The sequence below is a fragment of the Corvus cornix genome, chromosome 5 (genome assembly GCF_000738735.6).
Source record: "Corvus cornix cornix isolate S_Up_H32 chromosome 5, ASM73873v5, whole genome shotgun sequence".
Classification (NCBI taxonomy): domain Eukaryota; kingdom Metazoa; phylum Chordata; class Aves; order Passeriformes; family Corvidae; genus Corvus; species Corvus cornix.
The window spans coordinates 55,502,624-55,520,348 of record NC_046335.1 but is presented as its reverse complement, the minus strand read 5'-3'; the positions used below and the strand labels follow the sequence as shown (position 1 = coordinate 55,520,348).

Sequence of the window (17,725 nt, the reverse complement as noted above, 5' to 3'; positions counted from 1 at the left end):
ACCCTAGCTATTAAGTGTGCCCATCACATCTAAGAATCACTACCCTGCCAGCTCTGTTATCTAAGTCTCATTCAGGCTCTGTACTGGAAGATATTTTTATATAAGCCTCTTGCCATCAGAACAAAAGTCTTACTTCTGGTCATGTTGACAACACAGCAGGACAGCTGGAAGGTAGTCTAGAAGCAAAGGTGCTAAAGACCGAGGCTGACTAGACCACATCAAGGCAGTGCCTTTTGAATTCACAAGAGTGAAAAATCAGAAAAGAATTAGCAGGAGAATATGTTAGGTTTTTGTATCTGGGTGACATTAAATTGTACATGAGGTAGTTCAGGTTTTAGAATAAGAAGGTACAAATGTAGGTAGGAAAGAAAAACTAAGTTAAGGTCAGGTTACTCTAACAGGAATTAAATACATCACTATTATGGACTGTAACATTAAGGCAATTGTGATCCCCTTCCTCTTCATGGTTCCTGCTGGTTATGTTACATTTTGAAATAGCAAAACAAGGCCCCAGCCAAGCCATTTGTTTGGATTTGGCTCAGATACATCTACACCCTGCTGAACCAACTTATTTCACTGGCAAATTTATAACATCTTGAAATGTATCACTGGAAATAATTTGTTGCACAAAGCTAAGCTCACTTGGCCAAGTTCACAACATGGCATAAAATTGAGGACAGTCTCTGCACATTTTTCATACAGCTCACCCCAGACCCTATTTTCTGACATAGTCCTTGCCTGCTAGATAAGCAACTGCTGACGTGTATAGTGTAAAAACACAGAGCAATATTCCTGTTGTTAATAATTTTATCATTGAAGCTTGAATTGATAGATTATCACTGGACTGTTTCAATCAAATTAATTATGAGTATTGACAAGGGGAACTGTTCGGGAAGAGTAGTTGATGACAATGCTTATCCTATCACTGTCTGGGCCTGGTTTTTTATCTGTTTTAAAACCAGTCAGTGTTAGGAATCCACACAGGTAAAGTTTCAAATCCAGCTGCTCACACAGCATGCAGTCATGGTCACTGCACTTGATGCACCACATTATCACAGTGAGGAACATAATTGTGTGTCAAGAGTTTCTTGTGAGAGAAAAGCAATAGAAAGAATTACAAAATTCCAAGCTCTAAAAACAATGAATGACACCAACAAGAAAAAAATTAAGTGGAAGAATACAGGAGACGTGTTTCTCAAAATGTAAAAAAAGTGCCCATGAAGCAGCATAGGACACTGACCATGCTTCAGGAAAGGACTGTATTAAAGTTGCTGGTCTTTGGAGGAGGAAGCTCTCTTGTATGATTTAGTAAGATGTACCGCAGTAAAACAATACTAATAGTCAATTCTCCACTGTCTGAGAAGGCTGCTAAAAGGATCAGTGTTAAGAAAGATTGATTAAAGCATGTGCTGCAACTGCTGTTGACTCTGAAAACATATGCAATTGCACCGTATTAGAGAATATGAGCCCCAATCTAGCAGCAAAGCAGGATCTTGAAAATTAATTCAGAACAAAGATTATCAGATATCTGTAAAAAGCATTACAGCAGAAGAAGAATAAAAGATTTTGAATGTAAGTTCTGGGGCATGCAGATAGAAAAACAATGATGGACTCACAGACCATTAACATTTATTAAAGGCTGTAGTATGGAGATACTAAAACACAGTCAGAAATATTATTTTAAAATAACATGGATGTTCATAAATACAAGGTAAAGAGAAATGCTCTGCATGTTTCAGCTTTCATTTGAGCATGACAGGAAATGAGTGGGGAGGATATCAATTTTACAAACAGAAATGGAGGGATGACGCTTAAGAACTTCATTACTTTGTGAAAGTACAAAGGAAATGAAGAAACAAAGGCACAATTAGGCAGGCCAAGGCAAAGTTAGCTGACTCAGATGGTGCCTCGCTTGCTCATGACTGATAACAGCAGCTATTACTGACAGTTCTAAAAAATGTCATTCCATTTTAGTTCTCAATGTGTCAGACTCAGGAAAATTAAATCACATCAGAAGCCACAGACTTATTACTGAAAGGTCAATTTTTATGAAACTTTTCCTCAAAAGTTTTAGCGAAGAGATTAAATAAGCCAACTCCATTAACTTGAGTCAGACAAGTTTTAGGGGAACATCAGGCAAAAATGGGCTAAGAGCTAGTGTACTTAGAGACACGAAGAGACCTAGGGCTTTGCTTCTATTTCCAAAGATTGCTTGGAAATCAAAATGTAAATTGCTTTGAATATTCATCTAATTCAAGACTTTTATCAAAACACGCAGATGTGCTTTGAACTGAAAAATGAAGTAGCATCATTTTACTTAATTAATGTAGAAATGACTCAGGAAAGCTGGTGTTATCCCTCCTATGTAATGTCACATTGACTCCCCTAATGCACCCTTTGGAACAGATGGGGCAGGGGATGAGCAAATTCAGAGCCAGAATCAGCCCACTACAAGAGCAAATCTTGATGCTGTAGCTTCTTCAGTAACCCACGGAAAAGCATGAAGGAAAATATGATCACTGACTCCTTGTGCAATTGACCGGTTTTAAAAGCCTGGCCAAAAAGTGCTGTCTGTTTTATACTAGCTCATTTCTTGATCCATGCACAGTTGTAAATTGTGGAGCCCAGACTATGTCTCTGAGAAGCTAAGAACCATGAGAAAACTGAGGTTTGATACAAGAAAATGAAAGGTTATTCTAGACTTAAAGGCCTAGCTTGGGAAAAAACCCAACAGGAGTTCTTGAAAAACAGACCTACTATCATACTTGCAGTACCACAGTTTGTGTACCAGATTACACAAATATCACTTTCTCTCCTTTACAATACATTGGGCTATTAACAAGTACCTGTCTGTTCATCTTTTATGTTTGAAGATAAGGATAAGCCCAGTAATCTCAAGCATTTGACAGGTATACCAATATTTTACACTATTATTACACTACTATTTTAGTAGACTGACTTACCTGAAGATATAACCCAAAGGAAACGATCCAAAAGTATAGGATAAGTAATTAATTCAACAATCACAAAAAATCTTTAACAGTTAACACAGTAAGACTCAAGGATTTCAGAATTTCAGAAATGATACAATTAGTAACTACCATAGTATATTTTTGCCTCTTTTCAGATTTGAACTGGTATGAAACAGTAGAACTTTTAAAATGAAAGAAACAAAAAATGACAAATGAGACTCTTCCTCATTTATTATGCACTTGAATGGATATCCAAGAAGGAATAGTTAGAAGGCCCAACTAGTTTTTCTTCTGCTAAACAATATAATTTACAATTCATAAGAACTCATGAATTAATTATGGAAAGTTGCAATGATTTCAAGAAAAGAGATTTGACTTTTATTAGAGATAAATAGCTCGTGTAATGTATTCAGCCAATTGGCAGGAAAGGAGAATTAAGATTCTGAGAGGTAGCCACTGAAAAAATGTTCAAATGGAAAATTGGCTCCACTGATATTACAGAATTATGTGCTGGCCTATTTGTGTTACACTTTGGCTTTCCTACCTGAAGTCAGAGGTAAATAGCAAAAAAAGAAACTTTATTGATGGCACTGGTAGGCCTCTTTGAAAGGAGATGAATCACCTTGCATTTTGAGGGCTTTTAGGTATTTCCCTGAAATTTTAAATATATTTCCCAGCCAATAGCCATTTTAATTTAATATTACATTTTTCTTATTTATTGCTTCTATTCTTTTTCACTCTGTGCCTCACAGACTCTTTTCTGTCTAGAATGTGTACATAAATTATAAGATTATATTGATATCATCCTACTATTCATACTTCTGATCTTAAAGTACTGATTTTTAGATAATTTTTTTTTAATTTGTCACCTTACCTTTTGCTTGATACTTACAATTCTGTTTGATGTGGCTGAGGGTGCTTGTGTGTTTCACGGCTCCTGCTGCTCCTGGATGCTTATCATGTTTGCAGAGCTCACACAACTGATCTGTATGCCCAGGCTGAGCTGTGTACGGGATGGATAGGCCAGCTGGAGCAGCCCTGACAACTCTGCATAATGGTCCCCCTGGGTGGGGAAATAAGTGCTGCATTACTCAGACAGGATCTGGGATAGGGATCAGCTATGGCTAGGGACTGGGGAAAGGCTGGAAACTATACAGTCACGGTACCTCACACAGTTGCGTGGAGAAATTGTGAAAACAAGAAGGAAACTGAAGGGCTGCAGCAACCAAGACCTGCCACTCCCCAGTTTTATTAGAACTAGAAACAAGACTGTATTGAGTAGACTGGATCAAGGCTGACATCACCCACTATTTAATTTACCTTCTATGCTGCCTTCCAGCATACTTCAGCGTTTCGACATCCACTGGGGTACAGGCCAGCACAGGCCAGACAACAGCCCCTTGAAGCACACAGCTGTGTTGTGAGATGGTATCAGCCAGTGCACAGCCCCAGGAAGCTGGGAAAACCTGTGTGTTTGGGTAGGGCTGGTTATTGCGGAAACGTCTTAGTCACATTCCTTTTTCCCTATGACCATCCCACAGGCTTCCCTGAGACAGATAGCCCTACACACCTTCATCTTGCTTGCTCTTAGGAATGCTATTTTTCTCCTTGTATCTAATCACCATAGAAAATTGCACTTTTTTTTTCTGGCCCATCTATCTCCACTAATTTCTCGTTAGAAGTGTTACCTGTAAACCTATGCCTAGACCACTGTAAGATAGAGGCCTTTACAGTTTAATCTCTCTGCTTTTGCATGGGACAAGGAGAACGGGACTGATGGAAAAAAAGGTCAAAATTGGAAGCTGCATGAGGCTGTAAAGAATGAAAACCTTCAGTCAAGGCATTGGAGTTAAGCTGCAGAGTCTACTCAAGAAGATGAGCTGAAAAGAGATATATGTAGCTTGATAATTTGATATCCAAGAAGCCAACATGGAAAGGATTTTTCCTTCATTTAAGTTGTTTATAGGAGTGCTATATATGTGCACTGCAATGAATGGAAGCTTTGAAAACCACATATAGGTCTAACAAATATACAGAATTTAACAGTCATTTATAACAGCAAATGTGAAATATTTTCTTAATGCTCATATTAAAACAATTGCTGTAACTGTCATCTCCTCATGGAGAATGTTATAAACAGCAGAGAAGAACATGGTCACTCAATACTGCCCTTGTGAATAGACAATCATTTGTACTATTATTTCTATTATTATCACCAGTCTGCCAGCTACATAAGTTGTGCTTGAAAACAGTAAATAGTAACTTACTAATATGCATACTGAGGGCTTTACCTTTTTATAGAATTTTTTACAAAAAAGCTGATCTCTTGATATCATTCAATACACTTTGTAATAAAATACGTAATCAAGGACAGTTTAAAATGAGCATTTATGAGATATGTACAAGTCATTAAAAGCTGTGTACAAGAAATTATGGTTAACAAAAATTTACTTGTGATGACAGAATCTTTGTGTGTATCTCATATGCAACTGCAGGTTTTTCGTTCTCTTGTACTTTTATGGAATCTTTATCACTCAGTTCTGCATTACTGTCTAAGGTGATTACTGCACACTGAACTGAACTGATTTTATTAATATTTTTGCTACAGCTGCTGAGCTCCCCGCATCATTTCAGTGCTCTGGCTTTCACACATCGGCCTCCTTTACTCACTCTACAATCCTCTGTGTTAAAAAAATAACGTAATTTGACTTTATTTTATCTATTTATCACGTTGGGATAACCAACAGACAACAGATTAAAACGAAAATGAAGCATGAGATGTCAGCATCCCTATTGTCACAGGAGAAAAGACTATCACCACCAGAGGGCAATAAACCCTGAGAAAGCAAATTGACTATAAAAGGACAAGTGAAAATATTGATGATTTCACCAGAAGGACACAGGAATTTATTAAGATGATGCAATTTCTTAACATTGTGATTTAAGTGCCAGAACTGATGCAGTGGCCTTTTCCTAACCCCACCCGATTCGGTAACCTGTTCTGTGAGTTTACCTATCAGTGCACAGCCCATTAAAATTAAACGCTGAACTTCACTCATGTAGTTTAGGAGTAGTATAGCAAAATCAATGGAACTATGTCCATGGCGACATGACGAGAGCAAAGTATCAAGCCTCACACTTTGTTAGTGAACAGATTTTGTACATATTCAACCATCCTTAAGAATCTCTCTACCAGCAAGAAACAGATTATTTCTCTCCACTCCCCAAAACACATAAAAGTATTTTTTTCTTGTAGGATTACTTTTTTTTTTTTTTTTTGGAGGGGGGGGTGGAAGGGGCACGACGGGTGGTTTGGTTTTTGTTTTGGGGGGGTTGGTTTGGTTTGGGGGGTTGTTGGGTTTTTTTGGTGGGGTCTTTTGGGAGGGCTGTTTGGTTTTGGTTTGGGTGGTTTTTTTTTTTGGGGGGGGGGGTGGTTTCTTTGAATTATCGCTTTAAGAAGGCTTTGATGGCGGCTGTAAACCACGCTATCCAGTTAAGGGAATGTAACTGCGAGATTAAGAACTAAAATGCCTGTCTGTTCCCGAAAGGGGATGCAGGCTGCTGTTAAGGTTTCCTTGATGTCCAGCAGCTCCCTCCGAGCCGCTGCTGCTCACGCAGAGGGCACACAGCGGTCCCTGCGTCTCCGCCTTTGCTCGCCCCGCGGTCAGCACGGCTGGGACGCGGCTCGGCTGAGCTGGGACCACGCCCGTGCGCTTTCCTTGGCCTGGGGACAGTGCAAACCGAGTACTTGAGTTTAGTTCTGCTATTGTCAATGTGTAGTAACTGGCCAAGAAAAACACGTATCTGTAAAGTCATCTGTTTGTTTAGACAGCATAGGTGCTTATGGCTGTCTGCACTGCATTCCGCAATTTCAGCTGACTGAAACGTGAAGACATAGAAAAAAATGTAGTGACTAATGATGAACTTTTGCATGCTTAGTTAAACTTCTTACTTCCTTTAAGAAGTGCTGGTACTCTGCCGCCTCTCAGCACAGTTCTTTATGACACTCCCTTTCCGTTTCCTGATGGCTATTTAGGGCTGTGCGGTAGCAGGCACAAAGGATCAGCTGTCTCTCAATACACAAATTCACATGCCCATCAGCAAGCCTTGCTGTATTTCTGAGCCCCTGACCATGGTGTTCAAGCAGCCAGGTTTCCCTGAGGAACCGTGTGTAATGGGAAGAAAGAGTCAGATCTCAAACAGCCACTGAGTAATGTGCAGGAAGAGTTTGTGGAGCAGAGACTGAAACACTGACAAGCTGCCATCTCCATTGGGCTTTCTCTTCCGACAGTGGCTATTACATTCTTTTCTTTGCAGCAACAACCTCCACAGGTGAGCACACAGTACCTCATCCATCCCTGTCTCCTGCCAAGTTGGCTGCTCCCTCCCCACACCTACAGCAGCCCACTGCCTGGTGTGGCAGCCTGACATCAGGAGAGGCTGATCCCCTTCACTCACAGTAGTTGTCCTGTGCTCTCCCACTTTAACTGATGTTATTGCCTAGATGTGTTTGTTTTGCACGGCCTGGCTTTTTGGTAGGGGAGGGGGGCCACAGAGGTGGCTGCTGGAAGCTTACACCACGTCCAGCAAAACCAATCCCTGATGGCTCTGAAGATAGACATGCCGCTGGCCAAGGCTGGCCCAATTAGAGATGACGGTAATGCCTCTGTGATAACATTTTTAAGAAAAAAAAATTGAAACAAAGTGGGGGCACAGTTTGAATTAGATAAAGAGAAGGGGAGGATGTGAGAACATGTGAGGGAAACTACATGGAGACACCAAGGTCAGTGGAGAAGGAGGGGGAAGAGGTGCTCCAGGCACCAGAGCTGAGATTCCTCTGCAGGCTGTGGTCAGGACCATGGTGAAGCAGCCGTGCCCCTGCAGCCCATGGGCATCCAAGCAGGATGCAGAGATCCACCCACAGCCCGTGGGGGAGGTGCCCACGCCTGAGCAGGTGGATGCCTGGAGGAGGCTGTGATCCAGTGGGAGACCCAGTGGAGAGAGGGGGCCCCTGCTTCCAGGCTGGAGCAGCCTGTCCTTGGAGCACTGCACCCCGTGGAAGAGTGACCCACACCACAGCAGTTTTGGGAGGACTGTGTGCCCCTGGGAGGGACTCACATTGCAGCAGTTTTGGCAGGACTGCTGCTCGTGAGATTGGAGCCACACTGGAGAAGTTCACAGAGAACTGTCTCCTGTGGGAAGGGACCCCACGGTCTCACAGGGGAAGGACTTCTCTCCCTGAGCAGTGGAAGATCTCAGGTGACGAACTGACCAAAACCCCCATTCCCTGTCTCCTGCGCTGTCAGTGGGAAGGAGGGAGGAGTTTGGGGTAAAAAAAAGGCGGTTTTAAGGGCGTATTTTACTTCTCATTATCCTCATCTGATTTTGTTAGCAATAAATTCACTTTATACTTCTAAGTTGAGCCTGTTTTGCCCTTTGAGTGCTTTCTCCCATTCCTTATCTCAATTCATGAAGCCTTCATTAAATTTTTTTCTCTCCGTTGCCCAGCTGTGGCAGGGGAGGGTGAGCAAGCGACTTTCGTGGGTGCCTGTCATTTGGCCAGTGTTAAACCATGATAATTTTTTGTGAGAGGTACCAGGAGCAATGTCTGCATTCTGCATGAAAAAACTGTCGTGGTTTGACAAGGACAGGCTGCTCCAGCTTGGAAGCAGGAGCCCTCTTTCTCCACCAGGTCTCCTACTGGATCACAGCCTCCTCCAGGCATCCACCCGCTCCAGCATGGGCACCTCCCCCACGGGCTGTGGGTGGATCTCTGCATCCTGCTCGGATGCCCATGGGCTGCAGGGGCACGGCTGCTTCACCATGGTCCTGACCACAGCCTGCAGAGGAATCTCAGCTCTGGTGCCTGGAGCACCTCTTCCCCCTCCTTCTCCACTGACCTTGGTGTCTCCATTGTTGTTTTCCCTCACATGTTCTCACCTCCTCCCCTTCTCTGGCTAGGAGAAAAACTGTGCCCCACTTTGTTTTGATTTCTTCTTAAATCTGTCATCACAGAGGCATTACCATCCTCTCTAACTGGGCCAGCCTTGGCCAGTGGCGTGTCCATCTTCAGAGGCAGCAGGGACTGGCTCTGCTGGACATGGTGGAAGCTTCCAGCAGCTTCTCACAGAAGCCACCTCTGTGGCCCCTCTGCTATCAAAAAACAGGCCGTGCAAAACAAGCACACTAGGATATAGAAACTGTGCGCCCTGTGCATTAAAAAAAATCCACACCACAACCCCCGAAACACAACAACAAAAAACCCAATAAAAAACTGCAAAACAAACAAAAAATATACCCACAGACAAACAAAAAAGTCCCACCAAACCCCAAAAATAAGTGAATGGCAGTTTGGGCTATTATAATGATAGATTTGGGTACCTAACTTCCATCTAAGTCCCACTTTACCTTTCTAAGCCTTTTTGGCATCAGGTCTTACAGGCGCCCAAATGATTAATCTCTTTCCAAATTATATTATTACTTATATTCTAAAGAGCTAATTGACAGGGAAACAAATAAGTTAGCTCTTCAACTAGAAATCCTCAACAGCCTTTAACTGGTTGACAAAGCACACTCCTGAAAATATCAGAGGCAGCAACATTAGTTTCTGGGATGCACATGTGCTGAAATCTCACAACACAGCAAACACATCCATGGGGTTGTTCAGCTATCAGTGGAAAAAGAGCAGGCTGAGAAGGCTGGGAAGGAGACACACCACTTCCCTCTTTGCTCATGTCTCTGTTTCAAACTTATGTTTCAGTATTTCTGACTTGTATTCACAGTGTGATTTCAAAACTTACTAAATCTCTGAATATATATGTAAAACTTGTTAAAGACCTTCTGAGACTCCAACATGGATATATGACATACATAGCAGAGGGAATCCTGAAAGCATAAGTTATTTGAACAACTTACAGGTAGGTCCACAAGTGGTAAATGCAAAAGCTGTATATCAGATTCTTTCCTAGAGGACTGATTGTGGTGATGTGATGTTTTTATTGTATTTTGTATGTTCTTTGTACCCTAATGGTTCGTCCCTACCTTCCCCACTACTACTCCCGGTTGGTCTGCCCCAGATCCAAGCTGTTCCCCCGGTGCTTCCAATATGGTTATCCCCTCCCCTTGTTCTGGCACCTTCCCTATCAATCACCCAAACCCCTCCCGGAGTTCTGGACTGTTCTGTGTCTGTCACCCAAGCCCTCCCTAATTACCCCTATATGGTCCCCGTCAGTCCCCTGAAACCCTGCCCCCTCGGGTACCTCCTCTCTTGGAAATCCCCTAAACCTGGACGCCCCATTGGGGCATGTGACCCTCTTCCCCTCCACCCCTCGAGACTATTGGTCCGTGTGAATGTCTATCCCGGTCCATATCCCTCCCCCAAAGACCCCTATTGGTCCCCTGTCTGGCCATCCCCACTGTAACACCTCCCTTTATAAGTTGTTGCACAGATCAGATCTGTGCTTGTGCTCCTTGGGGGTCGTTGAGGCAGTAAACCTGAAACTATATCCAAAGGCAAGCCTACCCGCAACTTTTTATCCTCTTCCTCGTCGGGGCTGCTGACAGCCACAGCACCTGGGGCTTCAGCTCCCCTGGGCAGAGCTGAACTCCAGAGGAGCAGCTTTAAAGCCTCGAGCCTTCGGCTGCTTCCCACTCCTGCTGCACACCGCAGGTGCTGGCCGGGCTGAAGAGAGCGGTCACTGCGACAACTGATAAAGAATGAAATTTTTTTTTAGAGCATCTAGCTGATAGACACAAAAGCTCAATTTTCCACATGATTTAAGACTCAGCTTATACTTTCAAAGATGCTCCCATGCCAAAAGTTTTAGAGAACCCTCTAAATGGAATTTTAAAAGTTGGCATCCCATGTTGTATGTTAGAATTTTTTTTTAACAGCCTTGGGGTATTTACCTGAGACAACAATAGGCACTGAGTTGTCTTTGAAATCTTGTTCTCCAATCCCACCAGTTTTCTGTGTTCAATATTTTTTTTTAAATATGAAGGCCTAAAAACTATGCCTTGGAAAAGGCCAATCAATGGAAAGGAAGACTTCATAAGGGCTACAAACTACCTGCTGTCCTTCAGCACAAAGGATTACTCTTGGCTGCTGAATATGCTAAGTGTATTCATTGCTAGCAATTTTGGTGATGCTTGCTAGCTTTACCCACAGCCTTCTAGATATTTTATTATTTTTTGGTTTATGTATGCACTGTGTTAGAAATAGTGTTTGAACTCCAAAAGCAAAAATATTACAGTGTACCTGGCTACTGTATTAATATTTTAGGAATTAAATGGTCCTACCATTGCGTGGTTCCCCATCTCTTCCTTTATTTTGGTCTTACCTGTAGCTTGCAGTGATTTGTGGAACCGAAAATCCCAAAAAAACTCAAACCCACAAAATGATAATTTGGTTTAATAGGTTGACATAAGTCATGCATCACCTTATCAGCATTCCTTATTCAGAGTGAAACTGGAAGGTGGGAGGGAAAAAAGGTGTGTGCCCTTGGAAAGAAGTGTGGTCCTAGATCACTTGGGCAAACTGTGAAACCACCGAGTCAGACAATGGCTGGTTTGACTCTGGATAGGCAAGAAAATTCAATGCTGGTGTTGCACAGACCTCCTGTGCGCCGCCACAGATCCCTCATTGTGGAAGAGCATCCTTCTGTCCCATCCCTACCACAGGCCACTGTGTAATTTGCACAAAGCCTCGACACACTATCAGCCTGTTCAATTACAGGGGCCAGTAAAATCTCCTTTGGCGTTCTGGCTGGGGTAGTTACACAGCTTTAGGTATGGTTGGGTTCACTGCTGGGTGGAGCTGGGAAGCACGAGCGTATAATTAGGAGGAAAACTGAGCAATGACCATGGCAGTTCTTGCTGTTTCTGGCTCTTGTTGAATAGCAACTCTAATTGCATCTTCTGTGGGCATAAAAGCATTTATCCAAGATATGTACTGCTAGGAGGAAATTAAAGGCTTAGACATACAGCTCTTAAACGGAGCCTTGTGACCTGATGCACTGTATGCAGTCACAAGCTGTTTCAGGGCACCTTTTGGTGCACCAAACCCAACTTCTTTGTTTCCACCATCCTGCATTGGGACATTAAAACCCCAACTAAACATTTTAGGCTTTGGAAAGCAACCAGACACATTTTTAGGTCTTGCTTCTGACTAAAAATACACTTCTTGAAGCAGTTAGGCTGCACAAATAAAGGCTTAGTTTTGTGTATAGATCCGAAAACAAGCACAGCAACTCAACTGACTGACTTGATTAACTTTTTATTAAGAATTCCATGAATTTTTATTGGTCATGAAAGTGGTGTTGTGTTACAGTTGCCCAAGTAACAAAACTCCCTGTCAGTTTGGTGCATAAAATGATTACTCAGGTAGCAAAAGATGAATATACAAAAAGTTAATTTGAAACTATGACTGAGTTTATATTAAGAAACAAAAAAAATATTAAATACATGCGCTGAACAAAGATTGTTGGAAACTGTCTCAGATGATTGAAGGAAGTGATGAGAAGCTACGGCTGTTAGAGGCATGGCAATGGTAGCAGCTCCAGGAGTAGGGACAGCAGCTGTGCATGGAGCCTCACGAGTTAAGAGTTAAATTTCTTCATTACAGCTTTTATGGGGCTAAGTTTTGGGTTTGTGATAAGAACAGTGTTGATAACAGAGGGCTGGTTTAGATATTGCTGAGCAAGCAATGCTTGGGCAGCGTCCAGGTCCGTTCTGCTCCTGTGGGTGCACAAGCAGCTCGGGAGGGGACACAGTCGGCACAGCTGAGCCCACATCACGCATGTCATGGACCCTGCTCTCAGGCACACTGCGTAATTTTTGGGGTCGTCCCGTATAGGACCAGCCCATCCCTCGATCTCCTGCTCTTCCCCCCGCGGGCACGGCCCCGCTTGGGCCCCGAGGACCGCGCCCGCTCGGGGGCTGCTCCCGCGGCTCCCCCGCCCCGGTGCGCGGTGCCGCTCCGCCTCCGCGGGCAGTGCGCATGCATGAGGCGGCCGCCCAGCCCGTGAGTCACGGCTCCGCTGCACAGCCGCTCCCCAGCAGCAGCGGAAAGGCGGCCACCATGAACCGCTTGGGGAAGAAAGCAAATGAGACGCTCATCGAGATGGCTCTGTCGGCGGACGGTAGGAGAGGGCGGAAAAGGGGGATCGCGGCTCTGTTCCGCCTCTGCCCCCCGGGGTGCGGTAGCGCTTCCTGCCCAGCGGTGACTCGGGGCCCATGGAAGCGGCGCGGGTGGGAGGCAGCGGAGGCGAGCGTGGTGTGGGGCATTGGGGAGCTCTGGTTCCTCCCCAGGGTCTGCAGGCCGGCGTCTGTGAGATGGGGCTGATCGCGGATGAATCCTGACCCCTCCTGCATCGAGCTTTTAATTCTTCGGCTTCCACTTGAGAGCAAAACCACTTTTCCATGAGCATGATCAAACTATGATTAGATCTGTATAATCCCCAAATAAACCTTGAAAATGAAGCTTCTAACATCAGCACCCTGCCAAGAGCAAAAGCTAGAGAACCCGCTTGATTTTTATCTTAAAAGACACAGCAGGTACACATGTCCCTTTGCCGGACAGCAAACTTTCAGCCTCCGCCGAAGCACCAGCTGGGGTCGGGCGCTGCCTTCCAGCAGCTGAGGCTGCCCTTACAAGAAGGCTCAGAGCAGACCGGGTCACCTCACTTCGGAAGGTGTGAGCACCCTTCTTCCCCCTCGCTCTCTACCAGATGCGCTGGTACCCTTCAGCTTTGGATAGACCCTGCGGCAGGGGATGTGTGGCCAGTGGATTCGTGTCAGGGCCTTGCTTTTTTGCTATAGCGAGGTTACTGTTTCCATTTCGTGTCAGTATGGTATGTCATTATTTATAATAAATGTGATCATATTAGGATTTTGTAAAATAACATGACACAAGTGTGTGTTTATCAGCACCTCACCTGGCAACGTGAATCAACAGTCAGATGTAAGAGAGCATGTTGATATTTTCAGAATGAAACTGTATAGATTTTTTAAAAAAAAAAAAAAAAGGAGAATGCTGACCTAGAAAAAGATCTCTTTTTTTGGAAATAATGCTTTGCCATCAGTCCTAGATGTGAAAATCTTAAAGCAGGAAAGAAGCACAAAGTCCTTTTGTTGGCTTCTCAGGTTATATGTTCCCCCTCACAGCTTGACTACACTGTGTTTTTTAGAAAAACATATATAATGCCATTTAAAACACTATGAGCACTAGTGGCAAATCATGATTTTCAAAATATTTGGCAGTCTTGTTTCAGAGAGGTATGATGGCACTATTGACTCTGAAATTACCCAAAATAAGCTCTTTATAGTGACAGCAAGGAGGGGTGTCCGGCTGTGGGGAGGCAGGCATCCACAGCAAGTGTCAGACAAAGGTTTGCCCTCTCTGGGAAGGCCTGGTAGAGCTGGCAGGCTTCTTAGGAACTGGAGCAGATGGATATTACAGCCGCTTGGCCAGTGATCCTATTCCAAAGGGGATGTGAGAGACCTGAGTCATCGCCCATCCCAGTGCCTGGGAGCAGTGAAAAGTGTTTGGACTGAGCTGCTCTCTCCATGGGTTGTTCTTCTGAAGTACCTTGACACTAAAAAATATTTACAGAACACACAAAGTATTCCCATTTAGGGAATGATTCTATGAAGTCAGATTTGTAAACTTCATTCCACAGTATTCAGTTTTCCCATGAGCCTTGTGGTTTTTTAATAGTCATAAATAGTGAATATAAGGAAATTTGAGGAGTTCCAGTGTCCAAGGATGGTTAACGAGGATTTGCTGTACAGTAGCATGTAACTCTCCATACGAAATCATGTTCTAGTTCAGTTCAATATTGTTAACTCACCACTTTTCTAAAACAGAAACAAATTGCATATGGGCTTTTTAAAGTTTCTGTTAGTTTGTTCCCCAAAAGTCTCTCAAGGTTAAAAAACCCCCAAAACCTTCCTTAAATTATTGTTAAGAAAAGTTAACAGTATGCATATATTGCCAGCAGGACTTCTTGTAGATCCAAACACATGCTTTGTGCCTTTAAGGAAAAGCCTCCTAAGGCTCTAGATGTCTGATATGCTCAAGCAGGGCCTGTGTAAGTCAGTAGGAGCAAGGCAGGAGAGAAAACATCTGCTACTTTTTTCCTTAAAGACATGTTTGTATTTGGATAGTACCTATTTATTTAATTCTGGTTTACTACTGCTTTTTATTTAACTTGAATGCTGGGAAACAGGTTGTGGGGATGCAAGACTGTACCAGCAGCAGAAAGTTTAACTTTAAGGCCTGTTTAGAGCCTGTGTGCCAGAACTCTTACCTTGAAGGAAGCTTTCTGACTTCCTGCTGAATTGCATCTGTGTGAGGTAAAAAATTCCTCTTTTGTGTGTGTGATTTTGCTTTCTGTTGGAAGGTGTGTGTCATTTACCTCAAATGTTAAAGTTTAAGAAAACTGAACTTGCAAAAACGGAATGTCAATATGAGAGGAAGAAGACTGCAATATGTTGCTAGGAATATTTATGTCTACGTTCACTTTCAGTATCTTTTTTTTCCCCAGCACGTTAATGCTACAGTAGCTGTGTTGCAGGATATATCCCAAGCCTGCCAGTCTTCTGGAAGCTTGCTTGTTGGCTCCATGCCATGATTTGAAGTATGCTGCCTTTATACACATGGCTCCTCTTCTAAAACTTCCAGGAGCCTGGTTTGCACTCAAAACGCTCTAAGCGATCTCAATTCAAAGGCTTACTTAGGCTGGTTGTCATCTTGCTTGTGTAACCTCTGAGAAAGGTGGAAAAACATCAGGGAAAGCTGATGGCATGACTTGCAAACTGCTTGTGCCAGTATGTTGGCATCTCGCAATACCTCAGCATTCAGGGCCAAATACTGCTGTCATTTAATAAAATGATACTTCACTTATTTGATCAGAATTCATACCAGTAACATAAAATACAGGCCTCTGTTCAAGACTACATCTGTCTCCAATTACTGTCGCAATGTATGTAGTAATTTCTGATCTATTTGTGGAAACATTGCATGGGATATCATGTTCCCACAGGGCTAAACCAAAGGGGTTGTTAAGAGGAAAGCTGTTTGAAAGTTTATTCCTAGGTAATGAAATAAAAGGTCCAAGAAATTTAGATAATAGTTCATAATATAAAAGGCAGGGGAAAAAATACTCTCTTAGACCAACCAATGTCTGTTTTCTGAGTGGAATTTCTTTAGTGGGGGCACAGTGTAAATACAGGTTGGTTATTGGAAGCTAAACCTCTTCATAACAGAAAACTCCTGTTTGTAGTAGGAAAACCTGCTTTTGGGAACTCATCCCAACAGCTTGCATCATATCAGTGTATAGCTGTGGTGATTATAATGTGAAAATTAAAACATCAAACCCAACTCCACTGCAGCTGTTAAATATGGATTTTTCTCCAAAGATTATGTCAGTTTAAAAAAGAAAATTGCTCTTGGGCAACATTTTCATTTTAGGTGAGAACCCTGCATATGAGATTAAACTCACTCTCTGCAGTTCGGTGAGTAGCAAAGGAGGCATTAAGTTCAATGCATGCCATTTAAACCCAGTAGCAATTATGTGGGATATTCAGGCCACATTTTGGGAAGCTGGGAAATACAGCTGGATTCATAGAATCGTTAAGGTTGGAAAAGACCTCTAAGATCCCTCAGGTGCAGAATTGAGTGATGGCCCTGCCATCACAGGTGAAAGCATTTTAGTCTCTTCGCAACAAGTGACTTACTTTTTGCTGAGAAGATGAATGAAAATGCTCTGCAGCTGTCTCCCCCTCACGACAAGTCCTGGAGGAATGGTTTGGCTCAGTGGGGGGGGTCAGAGGTTCTGGATTGTGAATGCCAAATAAACACCAAGAAAGCCACCAGCCTCTCTTCTGGTGTAAGGTAGAGTTACATTCTTTTGCTGATTCCCTCTCCATCAGTTTGCAACTAAGGCACTGCCTGGTGTGCTGTTCTGAGGTGTTCCCTACAGAAATAAACTGATAAATGTATTATAAAATGGAAGTACACTTAAACCTTTGTGTACAAAGGCTGAATAATTACTGTGATACAAGGAAACACTAGGATAAGATATAAGGGCACTGCTGGAAATGTGCTTTTAAAATCGTGCTTGAGAACTGTTGGCATATAATTTGTGAAAAAAAAAACCCAAACAACAAACAAACAAAAACACCAAGAAAGCAAATACCACTGTCTTCATATTTAGTATCTTTAAACCAATGAGTTGCATATGCATGTGGCGGAGACAAATAGTCATCTAACCTAAATATGTCATCAAGAAGGTACAGGTAACGTAAAAATGGGATCAGATGTTAAGAGGCAAGGTAATAATGCAGTGAACTTTTGCACTAGTTTTTTATTGTGATCTGGGGGTTGAACCAAAGAGCAGTGTAATTACCAGGTTATATTTTCTTATCTTGCAGTAATTTTATTGTATTTGGTGATAGCTTTCCATGTGCATGTGTGTATAAATGCAGAAAGGGGAAGGAAGGTCCTTGAGCTGTATTGCTAGGGATAGTTCTTGCAATTATAACATAGTTATGGAAGGATTTGCAGTTATTTTTCAGGAATTATTTATTGATTAAACCTTGTGTGTGTGGTTACATATTGTGTAACACTGTGTATTTTGTTGTAACAATTATAACATTTTGTGTTAGATTAAACACTGTGGGAGGAGCTGAGTCTATTGGGATTTGTTTACTTGGATTATACTGTATAGATGTGTGGTTTTCATCGAAACCCG

General features: G+C 42.8%; 1 protein-coding gene and 1 long non-coding RNA gene across 9 annotated transcripts in view; one reads left to right on the top strand and one right to left on the bottom strand.

Annotated features, from left to right (window-relative positions):
* Window positions 1-4,016, bottom strand: part of LOC109146386 — a 50,879-nt gene extending 46,863 nt beyond the window's left edge. The window contains exon 1 of the long non-coding RNA XR_005601892.1: window positions 3,865-4,016. This is a non-coding gene — a long non-coding RNA (uncharacterized LOC109146386). The remainder of the gene's footprint in view (window positions 1-3,864) is intronic.
* An 8,914-nt stretch (window positions 4,017-12,930) lies between these two features.
* Window positions 12,931-17,725, top strand: part of ANO5 (anoctamin 5) — a 55,663-nt gene continuing 50,868 nt past the window's right edge. For 7 of the 8 annotated variants that reach the window (XM_010412660.3, XM_019293763.2, XM_019293760.2 and 4 more), the window contains exon 1: window positions 12,931-13,111. In XM_010412660.3, the coding sequence (XP_010410962.1) occupies window positions 12,970-13,111 (142 nt within the window). In that variant the 5' untranslated portion in view covers window positions 12,931-12,969. The remainder of the gene's footprint in view (window positions 13,112-17,725) is intronic. The other variant, XM_019293762.2, reaches the window with a different exon arrangement.